Genomic DNA, 13,359 nt, shown 5'->3' on the forward strand with positions numbered 1-13,359 from the left:
CACTTTGTGGCCTGTCGCTTGACTCTGCTATGTGTGCGAGTAATATCTGATGTGCTGCTGACTGTAACCTGCTACATAACTGGACTGGGGCTCTGTTTGTAACTGTATAAAATTTAAGATACAATGCGTAAAATAAATTTGATGGAAAGCCTTTTATCGCACTTGAATATCGTGAAGAATACATTGCAATGAAACTTTTTCTGTACAGATACTGTTCGTGGTTGTAATGGTTTGTCTGTGAAGAGTGTGTATAGCAACTTACACTTTTAGTGAAAATAAGTTCCATTTTCGAAAAGCCATCCCTTCTCGCGTGTGCGAGAGAAAAATGTTCGTGTGTATTTATGTTAAGATATATTAGTCATGAATGACAGAACATCCAAAACATATTTTTTGTGCCCCTTGTTGAATTACATTTTTACTTTTACAGTTGTTGGAATTATTTGATTCCGAAGATCCTAGAGAGAGAGACTTTCTGAAGACAACTTTGCATAGAATCTATGGAAAATTTCTTGGACTTCGCTCATATATAAGGAAGCAAATAAACAACATATTTTACAGGTAAATGAAAGATTGTCCTTATGAGACAACCATGTTCTACCTCATTAAAATACTTTGTAGTTTCATTTATTTTCTGTAGATTCTTAAAAGTTTGGAGGAATGTTTCATTTATATTGTTGAAAGAAATTACTTTCTTCATCTTTTGCATGGTGCAATGCAAACTTCTTAGTAAATTGTGAATTCATGTTTGATCTGATTGAAAGGTTTGTTAATTTATTTCTGCAAGGCAAACATTGATCACTTTAGGATTTTCCTGTTCATGAAAAGGAAGTTATCTATGCAGTAAAAATATTTTAGTTAACACCTTTATGGATTAAAGTAAACACGAAATGTAGTTTTGAAAGCCGTTTGTTGTTTATATTTGAAGATATTCTTATGGTGGATTGTAGTGAGGGAAAAAGTATGCATTTTGCACTTGAAGATATTTTTTATCTTCTATATGATGTTTTCTTTTGCTTCTATTATAGAGTCCTGCTTTCTTTCCATCGGTTCTAGTATCTGCCTAGTTTGTTTGGCTGGGACCGTCACAGACCTCTTGGTGCATTTTGACCCAAGTCTGATAATGGGGAAGGCCTATTTTCACTTTCTACATTTCTGAAGCAAAAATTTGAGAATTGATGTGTTGAAACAATTAGCTGCATGAAAGGAAAATTCAATTGGGAAAAATTAATAAATTATAAGATACAATGGTTGGTCAGTACTTACCGATAGGTGGTGAATTTTATAGGACTGTTAATATAGACACATAGAAATGATTGTAAGAATAAAAAGAACCCTTTAACTCTCTTTTGGCACTAATAGTTTCTTTGTTGGAGAGGAGAGAGGGGAATATGTTTGGGAAGGCTAAAAAGAAATTGAGGAGAGACTAAGAGGGGGGGGGGGGGGGGTAGGAGAGAGAGAGAGGGGGGTGAGGAGAGAGGGAGGTGGTCAGAGATGGTACATTGGTAAACACGGAGCCAGCTTCAATCCAGAAAATAAAGGCAGAGTGGAAAGTAGTGTTACTAGCAGAGCTGTGGTCATGTTATCAGGAGGTGGAGCAAAGAGTGGGGCGAGTGATCCTGTGAAGGGCTGGGGCACTAATGAAACATCATTTATTGGCGAAAGTTTTAAAATCACTCTGCCTTCTTCACGGCTCTGTCTAGCAGTGACTGTGCGGAGTCTGTGCCGGTTGAAAATGCGATATGGCACGTTGGTGCCTGCCAAGGAACTTGATAAGTGCATGCCTTGACGTTGCCTGTGATCAGTGCTGCGACCCGTAGGAGGCCTCAGCTCTCTTGACGAGTAAAGCTGCACTGCACTGCACTGCACTGCTCATTATCAGTATACTGTGTATCCTTGTAGTCAGTTGTCAAGATGACACGAAGGCAAAAGATCCGACAGCGACACGAAGGAAGGCCGGGATGGCAGTCCCTGTGTACAGCGAGTGAGGTGGTACTTGTGCCACCCTAGCACTGGTGACACGAGTGTCCAGCACCAGAGTTGAATACCTTACAACAGGCAGATCGGTTCCTCATCTGTGGAAGATTGGTCTGGCTCCCATCCTGAGTCACAGTTGTGACCAGCAGGACTGCGGCTTGCGAATCAGAAGTCAGCTCCATGGCCAGATGGCTTTGGCCCACATGCAGTGGAAATTTTGAGACTTTATAGCTACGAACAGGCCTGACTATCCACATGTCAATTCATAAATCAGTCAAGAAAATAAGGAGATTATTTTTACTAGGGAGAGCAGAGCACTGACTGTATCCCACTTAGACAATGAGTGGACATCATTTAGTTCCAGTGTGTTAGAAGTAGAGTAACTATGGATAAAGTTTAAATGGAATGTTAATCACACTTTGGAGAAGTATGTGACAAGTAATTGTGGCTCAATAAGAAACAAAACACTGTGAAAACGAAGACTGTTGCACTCGCGATTCAAAAGAGAACACGCAGATGATGACAGGAAAAAGTTAATAGAAATTCGTGTGGCTGTAAAAAGATTGACGCATGAAGCATACATATACCACCATCATACCTTAGTCACACCTTGCTGAGAACCTGAGAAAATTCCGGTCCTATATAAAATTGTTATCAGGTCGCGGCATCCTATCCGGTAACTCGTCGACCAGTCTGGTGTGGTTGTAGAAGATAGCTAAAGGAAAGACGTTTTAAATTTCACACTTAAGAAATCATTCATGCAGGAAGATCATAGAAATGTACCGTCATTTGCGCATCGCGCAGAGTTTTGTATGGCGGACATAGTAATAGGCATTCCTGTAGACTGTTAATGAAGGTACAAGCATATTGAATAGGCTCCCACATATGTGAGTGGCTCGAAGACTCCATAAGTAATAGAACTCAGTGTGTTGTCCTCAACAGCGAGTGTTCATCAGAGACAAGGGTATAGTCAGAAATGGCCCGGGAAAGAGTTATAGGAAGCCAGCATTATTCTGTATTTACATAAATGATTTGACAGGCAAGGTGGGCAGCAATATGTGGCTGTTTGCTGATGGATGGTGTGATATATTGGAAGGTGTCATCGAGTGACTGTAGGAAGATACAAGATGGCTTAGACAAATTTCCTAGATGGTGTAATGAATGGCATTTAGCTTTAAATGCAGAGAAATGTAAGTTAATGCAGATTAGTAACATGGCAAAGCGATATGAAATGGAACGAGCATGCAAGGACTGTAGCAAGGAATGCAAATGCTCAACTTTGGTTTATTGACACAATTTTACGAAATAGTGGTTCACCTGTAAATGAGACCGCATATAGGGTGTTGGTGTGACACATTCTTGAGTACTGCTACAGTGTTTGGGATTCCACCAGGTCAAATTGAAGGAAGATTTGTTACCAGTAGGTTCAGTCAACAAGCAGATATTACGGGAATGCTCAGGAACTCAAATGAGAATCCCTGGGGGTAAGCAGTGTTCTTTGTGAGGATCACTTTTGACAAAAGTTAAAGAACTGGCAGAGTAATTCTGCTGCTGCCAACATACATTCGTGTAAGGACTACAAGGATAAGGTTAGAGAAATTAGGGTTTGTACATAGGCGTATACGACTGTCTAGTTGTTTTTCTCTGTCGCTATTTGCGTATGGAACAGGAAAGGAAACAACTAGCAGTGTTACGAGGTATCCTCTACTACACACTGCACGGTGGCTTGCAGAATATGTATGTATTGCACGGGGTGGTAGCTGGAAAAATGCTGTTATTGTTGCCTCTTGTTGAATGGTCTTATTTGCGCAGATGTTTAAATGTGAGCTTCAATGAAATATTTGTTATAATCAAGGAACATGGCTATGGATTTGTAAAAGAACCAGATGAATTTGTTTGGAAAAACAGTTAAGGTGTTGCAGAAAGTGGAGGAATACTACTACTCCATGAGTCAAGACATCAGAGATGTCATTATAAACCTGTACCAGCTTCTGGCCTTGGGGAGTACATGAAATGATTGATGTAAGATGGGACCATCCTGGTTGCTATAGCAGACACCCCCCTCCCCTTTCATATTTGTTTTTAGTTCTGACCCTCAAAAGTCAAATAGCTATGGGCGAGGATGAAATTGGTCTGGGGTGGCAATAGGAAAATTTTCACGTGGCCATTGGGAAAGGTAGTGTTGTAGGGCTGGGAGGCGATGTGTCTGTGGGATGTTTGTGTCAGCTTAGGATAAGGAATTCTATGAAAGCAATATTGTGAGTCCCTGTGAGAGGTTTCCAGACTTTTCAGAGCTGTTTGCATGAAAAGAATGGGGTCATTTAGAGCAATTTTTGTAAGATTATGAGAAATGTCTGAAACTAGTAGCCTTATGTAATGGTAGAAATATTTTATTTTTCCATTACACATTTGGAGTCGCAAAGTAACTCTTCATCAGATGTTATACATTTCTTAATGTTTGTTTGTAGTGTTGTTGTAGTTGATATGGGGCTGTGGTTGTCTGGCCACAGGGAGAATGATGATAAAAATAGTTTTCTTTCGGGTAGCAGATAGTCAAGGACAGGGCTTGTGTAAGGCTTAAAGGTTTGCTGGTGTTTTTCAGAAAGGATTGAGAGAAAATGCTGCAAGTGAGGAATTCCTGGTATGCCTTTCTGTCATCATATTTGTTCTCTCTCTCTCTCTCTTTTATCTCGCATTCTTGTTGTCACCTTTTTCATCATTTGGTGATAGCCTTGCTTCAGTAATTTTTCTTTAATGGTCAGCAAACTTTTTTTCCGTGGTCAGCAAACTTTTTTTTTCCGTGGTCAGCAAACTTTTTTTTTCCGTGGTCAGCAAACTTTTTTTTTCCGTGGTCAGCAAACTTTTTTTTTCCGTGGTCAGCAAACTTTTTTTTTCCGTGGTCAGCAAACTTTTTTTTTCCGTGGTCAGCAAACTTTTTTTTTCCGTGGTCAGCAAACTTTTTTTTTCCGTGGTCAGCAAACTTTTTTTTTCCGTGGTCAGCAAACTTTTTTTTTCCGTGGTCAGCAAACTTTTTTTTTCCGTGGTCAGCAAACTTTTTTTTCCCGTGGTCAGCAAACTTTTTTTTTCCGTGGTCAGCAAACTTTTTTTTTCCGTGGTCAGCAAACTTTTTTTTTCCGTGGTCAGCAAACTTTTTTTTTCCGTGGTCAGCAAACTTTTTTTTTCCGTGGTCAGCAAACTTTTTTTTTCCGTGGTCAGCAAACTTTTTTTTTCCGTGGTCAGCAAACTTTTTTTTTTCCGTGGTCAGCAAACTTTTTTTTTCCGTGGTCAGCAAACTTTTTTTTTCCGTGGTCAGCAAACTTTTTTTTTCCGTGGTCAGCAAACTTTTTTTTCCGTGGTCAGCAAACTTTTTTTTTCCGTGGTCAGCAAACTTTTTTTTTCCGTGGTCAGCAAACTTTTTTTTTCCGTGGTCAGCAAACTTTTTTTTTCCGTGGTCAGCAAACTTTTTTTTTCCGTGGTCAGCAAACTTTTTTTTTCCGTGGTCAGCAAACTTTTTTTTTCCGTGGTCAGCAAACTTTTTTTTTCCGTGGTCAGCAAACTTTTTTTTTCCGTGGTCAGCAAACTTTTTTTTTCCGTGGTCAGCAAACTTTTTTTTTCCGTGGTCAGCAAACTTTTTTTCTCCGTGGTCAGCAAACTTTTTTTCTCCGTGGTCAGCAAACTTTTTTTTTTTCCGTGGTCAGCAAACTTTTTTTTTTCCGTGGTCAGCAAACTTTTTTTTTCCGTGGTCAGCAAACTTTTTTTTTCCGTGGTCAGCAAACTTTTTTTTTCCGTGTCTGTGCTGAGCAAACTGTTTTTTTTTTCTTTTTTCCGTGTCTGTGCTGAGCAACCTTTTTTTAATGGTCAGTAAACATTTTTCTCCAATTAGTGATCCTGTTTCAGTGTTCAGGGCCTTTTGTTGTTTCTTCGTAAATCTTTGTGTGTGTCCAGCAATAGTTTTTCTTTACTTGGTGCTTTATGTTATTTATTTGGTGTACTGTTTTCTGTATTTGATAATTATTTTTATTCGGTTTAACGTTTTCAGTATGTTATGCAATCCCCTCCCTCTTTGATGGCTGGCTTTTTTGGTTGTTTAATCACCTTTCTTCTTCATTTTTTATTTAGAGGCCTTTTTTCTTTGTTTCATGATTCTAATATTGCTTAATTATGAGTTTTCATTTTGAGCAATAGGCTGTTCGTTTGTTTATTATCTCTCTCTGTTTGACAGTCATTTTTGCTCATTTATCAGCAACATTACTTATTTGGCTACTGCTTTTCTTCATTTACCTATGTCCTCAGTATTATCCACTTGTTTTTCAGTGATTTTTGCAGTAAAGTTAATGACAGCAATATCTATCTCTCTATCTCTCTCTCTCTCCGATAGAACTTCATAACCGGTTAGACTTTCAGCTTATACATGAACAGTTTTGACCCTCAATGCAGTTATCAGGTGAGACTGGAATCTATTCAACCATGAGGCAAATTCAGTCCATTTTCTTATTTTCTATGCATTCTTTCAGCACCTTGTTTGTCATTACACTGAAATCCTTCACCTTGCTCGAATCCCCCCCCCCCCCCCCCCCAAGGTGCAAAAGCTCAAGCCCCTCTTTTTATATTTTTAGCATTCACACCATGTCTGGTAACCATGTACCTGGGTACCTACATTCCTTGTGCAGATTTGCTCTCACTTTATTGACTCAACAACCTTTTGGTGTTACTCTAAAATACTCTATTAAAAGTCTCCATCTTTAGTTGCAACCCTTCTCTCTGTGAATCCATCCTTAAATTCCAGTCTGGTTAATGCTTACTTAGCATTTGCCAGTGTGTTAACAAACACCTCAGAAGTCATGTTCCTCTCCCAATCTTCCACAGCTACTGTTTACAGTAATGCCTTTAATCCCCACTGCCCCCACCAAGCCAACAAGCCCAACCTCAACTCTTTGCTTACTTCTCAATCCCAGCACTCATGCCACCTAAACCTAACCATAACCCCAGTCAAGACCCAACACTTCACAGAACTGACAGTTATATACTTATACTGTCGTGCAGGTCCCTCTCCAATCCCGAGATACATCCATTCTTTCCAATTGTAGCATTATGTGGCTGATTCCATTAAGTCATTATTTGGTTTCTTGAAACTGAGTAACTCATTTATATAGGAATTAGTGATTTAGAGTTTTGACCACCACACAAATAACTTTCTGTGGTTGGTCGCACTCACTGTCCAGATTTGACCTCGACTGGAAATACAGCTTCACCAACTAACTGCATCCTGAGACTAAAAGATCGAGCATCAATCCTTATCTTAAACAGTTACAACACAGATCCAAAGGACTCCACATCTCTTTCCCAAACCGTCTTCTCCCGGCATTCCAGGAATTCCCGATTACCGACATTACCACTCCAATTGTTCCTGAAAATATTACCAACCCCCAGTCCTTAATCAAGCTGAGTCCGTATTTATCAGTTTCCTGAAGGTGGGTTGCTCTCTTGATGACATTTGTGGTCTTGACTTGTAGTGAAATAGTATTCCTCCACTTAAATGCAACAACTTAACTCCTTTCTCCAAATCCAAAGTGAGACTCCTCAGTGTCGATCTCAATCTTACTGAAGCCCACATCCTTCTCTTCCATATTGGACACTCATTTCTCTGGAGCCTAGGCATCTGCAGCAAATGCAACTGCTCCACCACAAAATCCCTCAACACTGACAACCTCTCCTGGGCTTTCCTCTTTTGCAAATATCCCAGAGCTCGTATTTGCAAACTAATATCCCAGCAGTATCCTGCGTTCTCCCTCATCCGAGCCTCCTCCCTCATAAGGCAGTACCTGTGGGACTCGAATGTCTCAATACTTCCCTCAGCCAAGGCCATGAACTTTGCAACAGTCAATATGCAGTAGCTGAATGTGCTCCACATCACAAGTGAGCATACCTGGGTGCTAGTTACACTTCGTGGGCTACTCGCATACTCACACCCAATACTGGCTTCCGTGAACTTCGTAAATGGAAACCCGTCCTCTCCTCTCTATTTTTCAGCATACCGGGCCACACCTACACACCTCACCCTGCAGCAGCTCACAGTTCTGAAAGCTAGGCTATTGTTATCACTTTTACTATGATACGTGTGTGTCGGTGGAGCTAAACATTTGCCTCAGGAGGTAGTGACCAGCGAATCTGTCTAGTGATTTTTTTTTTCCCCCTCTACTCACTTGAATTTTCTATATTGATCCTAAGAGGGTGAGATAGTGTGTCTTGGTCTGATGGTCTGATGATGAAATGGTATGTTTTAAGTCAAAATTAGAATGTTTGTGGAAAAGCTTGGTGAAATAGACGCTATTCTTCTTTTCAGTCGGGGTGTCTTGCATATTTTTTTGCTCTGTTGGATCCAAGCAGTACTTGCACATTGTTGCCACAAGTTCTGGAAATCAGGGAATTTCAAATGGTGTCAGGAAAATTAAAGAAATTTCAGGGAAATTTGAAGTAAAAAAAAAAAATAAAAAAAAAATGGAAAGATCTTGTTTTTGGCTCAGTAGATGAAATGGTTTGTTTAATGAGATGTGATGCACCGTCGCTGGCTGGGTGCAGCTGAGTACGTGCACTGCTTCCCTACTCCCTCATTCTTACTGCTTCTCTGCTTCTCCCCTTCCTACCACTGCCGTCAGCTTGCAGTCAGTGCTGCCACCACTTCTTTCTGCTCGCCTAGCAGCTGCTGACGAGAGGCAGGGAGGCACGAGGAGTGGTGTGTTTGGATCTGATTCTCAGAGATCGTACGGGGCAGTCGGTGCTTATATTCGGCAGTTATCATCACTTTTTCAGTGTTTCCAACATACGTGAATGATGGGAGGAGTTGTCTCGTTCACTGTGTGCTTAATTCTTTGCATTTATTAAGGTTAAACTTGTGCCTTGTCTCTGTATGTTCTGCTTGTCTACATTTTTGATGCTTCAAGCTGAGAAGTTTCAAACTGTTGTCAAATTTTGATCAACGTCATACACGGAGACTGGTCGTCCTTTATACCACTGGAGTATTGAGAACTTCTTGTATACGTTTAACACCAGGTAAGATCATTCACGGTGTTCAAAGTAAGTTTATATGGTTCTCAGTATAGGAATCTCTTTTTAAATATTTGTATGTTGATGTGTTATTGGTATTGCTGAATCACTGGAAAGTGGTTTCCATGCCAGAAATACCGTGTAATAAATCAGAGGTGTGTCCTTCACACTGTTAACCAGAGAGGCACTGCCTTCAGTGTTTAAAATATTTTGTTAATTTGGTTATTGCTAATTATAAAGTCCCTAAAGACATGTGAGAAATGATCCAAATGAGAACCTAAAAATTGGGGATGGAGGCAATTGAAAGAACTTTGATAGTACGTTGAGAGGGTGGGTGAGGAAGGGGGGGAGGAGCAACATGGGTAGGAATGTTTTAATGGCCACAACTTTTTTGACAGATTTCTTTTGGCACAAAAATTGACTGAATGAAATTTGTAGAATAACCTCTCTTTGTAATGATCTGACACAAGCAGCTATCTATAAATTGTATGCCAAAGTTTTTGTATCATCTTAGCATGTCAGTCATTAATGGAAAAAAATTGATTGTGTGTTAATTTAAGTGTTGACAGATAAAGGCTCACTAAATCACAGTTGTAGATACAGCAAGTGAATCTTCCACTATCCATCTGGATATCTTCAACAAATGTAGTAACTTAAGAACATTTTCCAGTGTGCATCGTAGGGTGTCAAATGCATCACATATCAATAAAAACTATTTTGCTAATGAGAGTGTGTTTTGTCTAGGAATAAAGTAAATTTGCAGTACTGTAAGTATAAATAGCCCAGCTTATTGGTATGATCTGGTGTAGGGCATATCTGTTAATGCAATAGCTGTCTGGACTGAAAGTATGCCTGTAAATCAAGGTGAATGACTTGTAACCCTGTTGTGATTACCATGTTTACATTTACTTACGGGCAGATGTAGGGCAAAATTGCGAAAAAATTCGAATTTTTTTAATTGCATAATTGATTAGAATGATTCTTTAAGAAAAATTTAATACAGTTTCACAATCGAATTTTGGCCTGAAATACGTTTTAAAAAAGTTTGTATTGGTGTCTGTGCCTGCCTTATCCCGTCTTTCTATGCTGTGATCAACTCCTGTATGCTAGAAATTTTGTGTGTGTTAATTTTCCATTCACACAATCAAAACAGTCACTGGATGAATCTAGAGAAGGCTGTGAGAAAGATTATCTTTGCTTGTACCTTTGTTGACAGCTTGGCTTCTTGTACGTGCTAGAAACTTATTTCAGTTTTTAGTTTTGCACATTCAACCTGGTTTGTTCGAAATATGTTGTACAGTGGATACATATTCAAAAAAGTGAGGAAATGTCAAATTTCATATGTAAAAGATACAGGAAATTTAAATAAGAGTTACATTTGCTGCTCCTAAGTGTGAAGAACAAATTTTGGCAACGTCACTGAGTTCACTGAATAAGAAAATTAGTGAACGAATTGGTGATGGTGTGTACGGTGCCAAAGATGAATTTTCCAGTGGACTTAGGTTAACTGACTTAGAAATACTGGCCCATATGATTAACATTTCATGTCCACATTGTAACTATAGGTCAAAGACCATTCGAGGTGTAGGCAGAGGAGGCACAAATTTGTTTTGTGGCTTGATGAACATGCCTGCAACAGTGACACTAGATTCAGTGATTACAAAGAACATTCATTAGTGCTCCTGAAGTTGAGTACAAGGAGGACGTGAAAGCAGCTGTTGAGGAAGCTGTAGATATTAACATGGAAGGGGACAAAGGACACTGTGTAGTAAAGACAGATCTGTGTGTCTGTTGTGATGGAACCTGGATGAAGAAGGGCCATACATCACTTCATGGTGTACTATCTGTCATGACTTCCAAGTAAAGAGCAAAGATTGCTCTCAGAGCGACACAAGAAAGAACAACAGTGACAGTGAAGAAGAAAGTAGCAGCAGGAATACAATAAAGTGTGCAGCAAGAATTACCAGGAGCAGAGTGGTGGGGCGGAAGCAGCTGGGATGAATTCCGAAGGTCAGTTGAACAATATGGTGTTAGGTGTGTGAAGTATCTAGGTGATGAAAATTCCAGTGCTTTTAAGGCTGTTTTAGAGACCAATCCTGATGGTTCATAAACTAAAATTGAAAAACTGGAATGAGTGGATCATGTTCAAAAGCAAATGGGAGGTAGACTACTCCAATTGAAGAAAGAAATGAGTTTTAAGAAATTGGAAGATGGAAAGCCACTGTGAGGTGTTAACAGACTTACAGGCAAGGAAATTGACAACTAACAAATATATTATGGAAAAGCTATAGGGGATAACTTGCATAATGTGAAACCAATGAAGTAAGCCAGGTGAGGAAATATTCTTTAACAAACTTTCCCCAGATGATAATCCTCAACATCCCTTTGTGACATATTGTGGTGCAAATATCTTCAGGCAGAAGCCAGTGGAAAGCCATATACCCACAACATGGTTTGACACTTACTGTTTTAGGTGTTATAAAACCAACTTTCAGGTACCTAGCCAATCTGCTTAAAAAAATTTGTACGTGGGAAAACACAGAGTACAAATGAGGGCTACAATCACCTTATGTGGATGCATTGTCCAAAAACAGTATTTGTGTCCTCAATTGTTGCGAAGATAGGTGCATTCTGATGCCTATGTAGTGTTCAGTAGTGGAAATGTAGGTAGGATTAAGTGCCCGCAGACACTAGGTTTCCATCCATGTGCATTCATACTGAAGATATTCCGAAGCATTGGTGGAGCGTGACTGAACGAAGCTCGGGCAGTAGAAGAAAAAATGCAAAAGTTGGCTAGGCAAAGAATGCAGGGGAGGAGAGTGCTCCAGGAAGACGAGGAAGATAATAAAGATAGTGGATGTGGACAGTATTAGACACTAGAGGTATAGCAGTACTGTCAGAAATTGGAAGTAAAATCTTTAAATGCAAATTGTTGTACCTAGCTTTTTTGAGCTGTAATGTACATTTACTCAGGAACTATAAATGCTATCATCCTGAAATTTGATATAGTTCTTAAGAATAACTTGCTGAATAACCTGTGCTGCACTTTTCCATTATGTTTTCTCGAGAAAAGTTCTCCTTTAAAATTAGAGGAAAAAAGAACAGTCTCGGGTAATGCAAAATTGAAAAATTAATTTCAAAGCAATTATGCTCTTAAACAAAAATCTGTTCCACAAATTTTATTAGCCTCTTACGCAGAGGTAAACTGTGAAATTCCAGTTTTATTTCTTGATCAGTCTATGAGAAAATGTGTGTTATAGAAACAATGGTAATTAAAAATTCAAATCTTATAAAATATATGTTTACACACAGTATCAAACAAAAATTGCACCGAATATGAAGCATTATGTTGTACATAATAGTCTCAAGTTTTATTATTTTATCTGTAATTGTTTTGGAGGCATTTATATATCTAAGTGCAAGAGTGCATTTTGCCCTTTGTCTGTCCTTAACGGAAAAATTAGCAAAGGAAGGGCATTTCATTGACATTAGTCAGTCTTTCTTTTCGTAACACAACCCTAAACACAACTTGTGGTCATAAATACATTTCATATTTATCTTTTTCAGGTTTATTTATGAAACTGAGCATCATAATGGCATTGCAGAGTTGCTTGAAATATTGGGGAGGTAAGTCTCAAAATATTTGTAGGTGAGGAGCAACAAAATCATAATAATATCCCAGTTTCTGAATTTAAAATGGAGTTGATGGTATCCGAAGTACTATTTCTAGGACAGTAGACATTACTGTACCAGTAATTTAGTCATCCGGAACAGAGGCACAATTGAAGTGGACTGTGGAATCTGGGTGACCCTCACTTTTCTCAGGTCCCATTGTAAATCGTCTTATTTCAGTATGGGTAACATTATTTCATTCACACATAAGTAGCAAATTTGGAGTGGGCCACCATTGCTGCCATTGAAAAAATAGTTGCTGTTGTAAAAGGGTGGCGTGATATCTGCCCACAGTCAAAATTCAGATGGCCAGCAGTCTAAGTCTGCACATGACACATCTGAAGAAGGTACTGGGGGGAAACTGTAAAAATACTGTGAGGAAAAAATCACCACCCTGCCTGCAAACTCAGAAATTGGGAAATTGTCAGTTTCACAGAGAAAGCTAGAAAGATTATAAAGTGTAAACATATGCACAAATGGTCAGTTAAAGGTGCGTAAACTATCTCGAGGGGGTAGAAGCATTTGAAAGGTTTGATGTCAATATGAGCCAGTTTCTTACATTAGAGAAAAGGAGAGAAGTGTGTCCAGAAACTGAATAAATTGAGGAAACACAATACCCCTTCTCTTATTTGTTATGAAAAACCAACGTTAAGTGCAGTTGTGTGAATG

The 13,359-nt window shown here is 39.2% G+C and overlaps 1 protein-coding gene across 3 annotated transcripts in view; it reads left to right on the forward strand.

Moving 5' to 3' along the window:
- LOC124545827 (serine/threonine-protein phosphatase 2A 56 kDa regulatory subunit gamma isoform) overlaps positions 1–13,359 on the forward strand; it is a 327,568-nt gene that overhangs the window by 249,753 nt on the left and 64,456 nt on the right. For all 3 annotated transcript variants that reach the window (XM_047124783.1, XM_047124792.1, XM_047124799.1), the window contains 2 exons: positions 428–558; positions 12,586–12,645. In XM_047124783.1, coding sequence (XP_046980739.1) covers positions 428–558; positions 12,586–12,645 — 191 coding nt within the window. The remainder of the gene's footprint in view (positions 1–427; positions 559–12,585; positions 12,646–13,359) is intronic.

The sequence above is a fragment of the Schistocerca americana genome, chromosome 1, assembly GCF_021461395.2.
Source record: "Schistocerca americana isolate TAMUIC-IGC-003095 chromosome 1, iqSchAmer2.1, whole genome shotgun sequence".
Classification (NCBI taxonomy): Eukaryota; Metazoa; Arthropoda; class Insecta; order Orthoptera; family Acrididae; genus Schistocerca; species Schistocerca americana.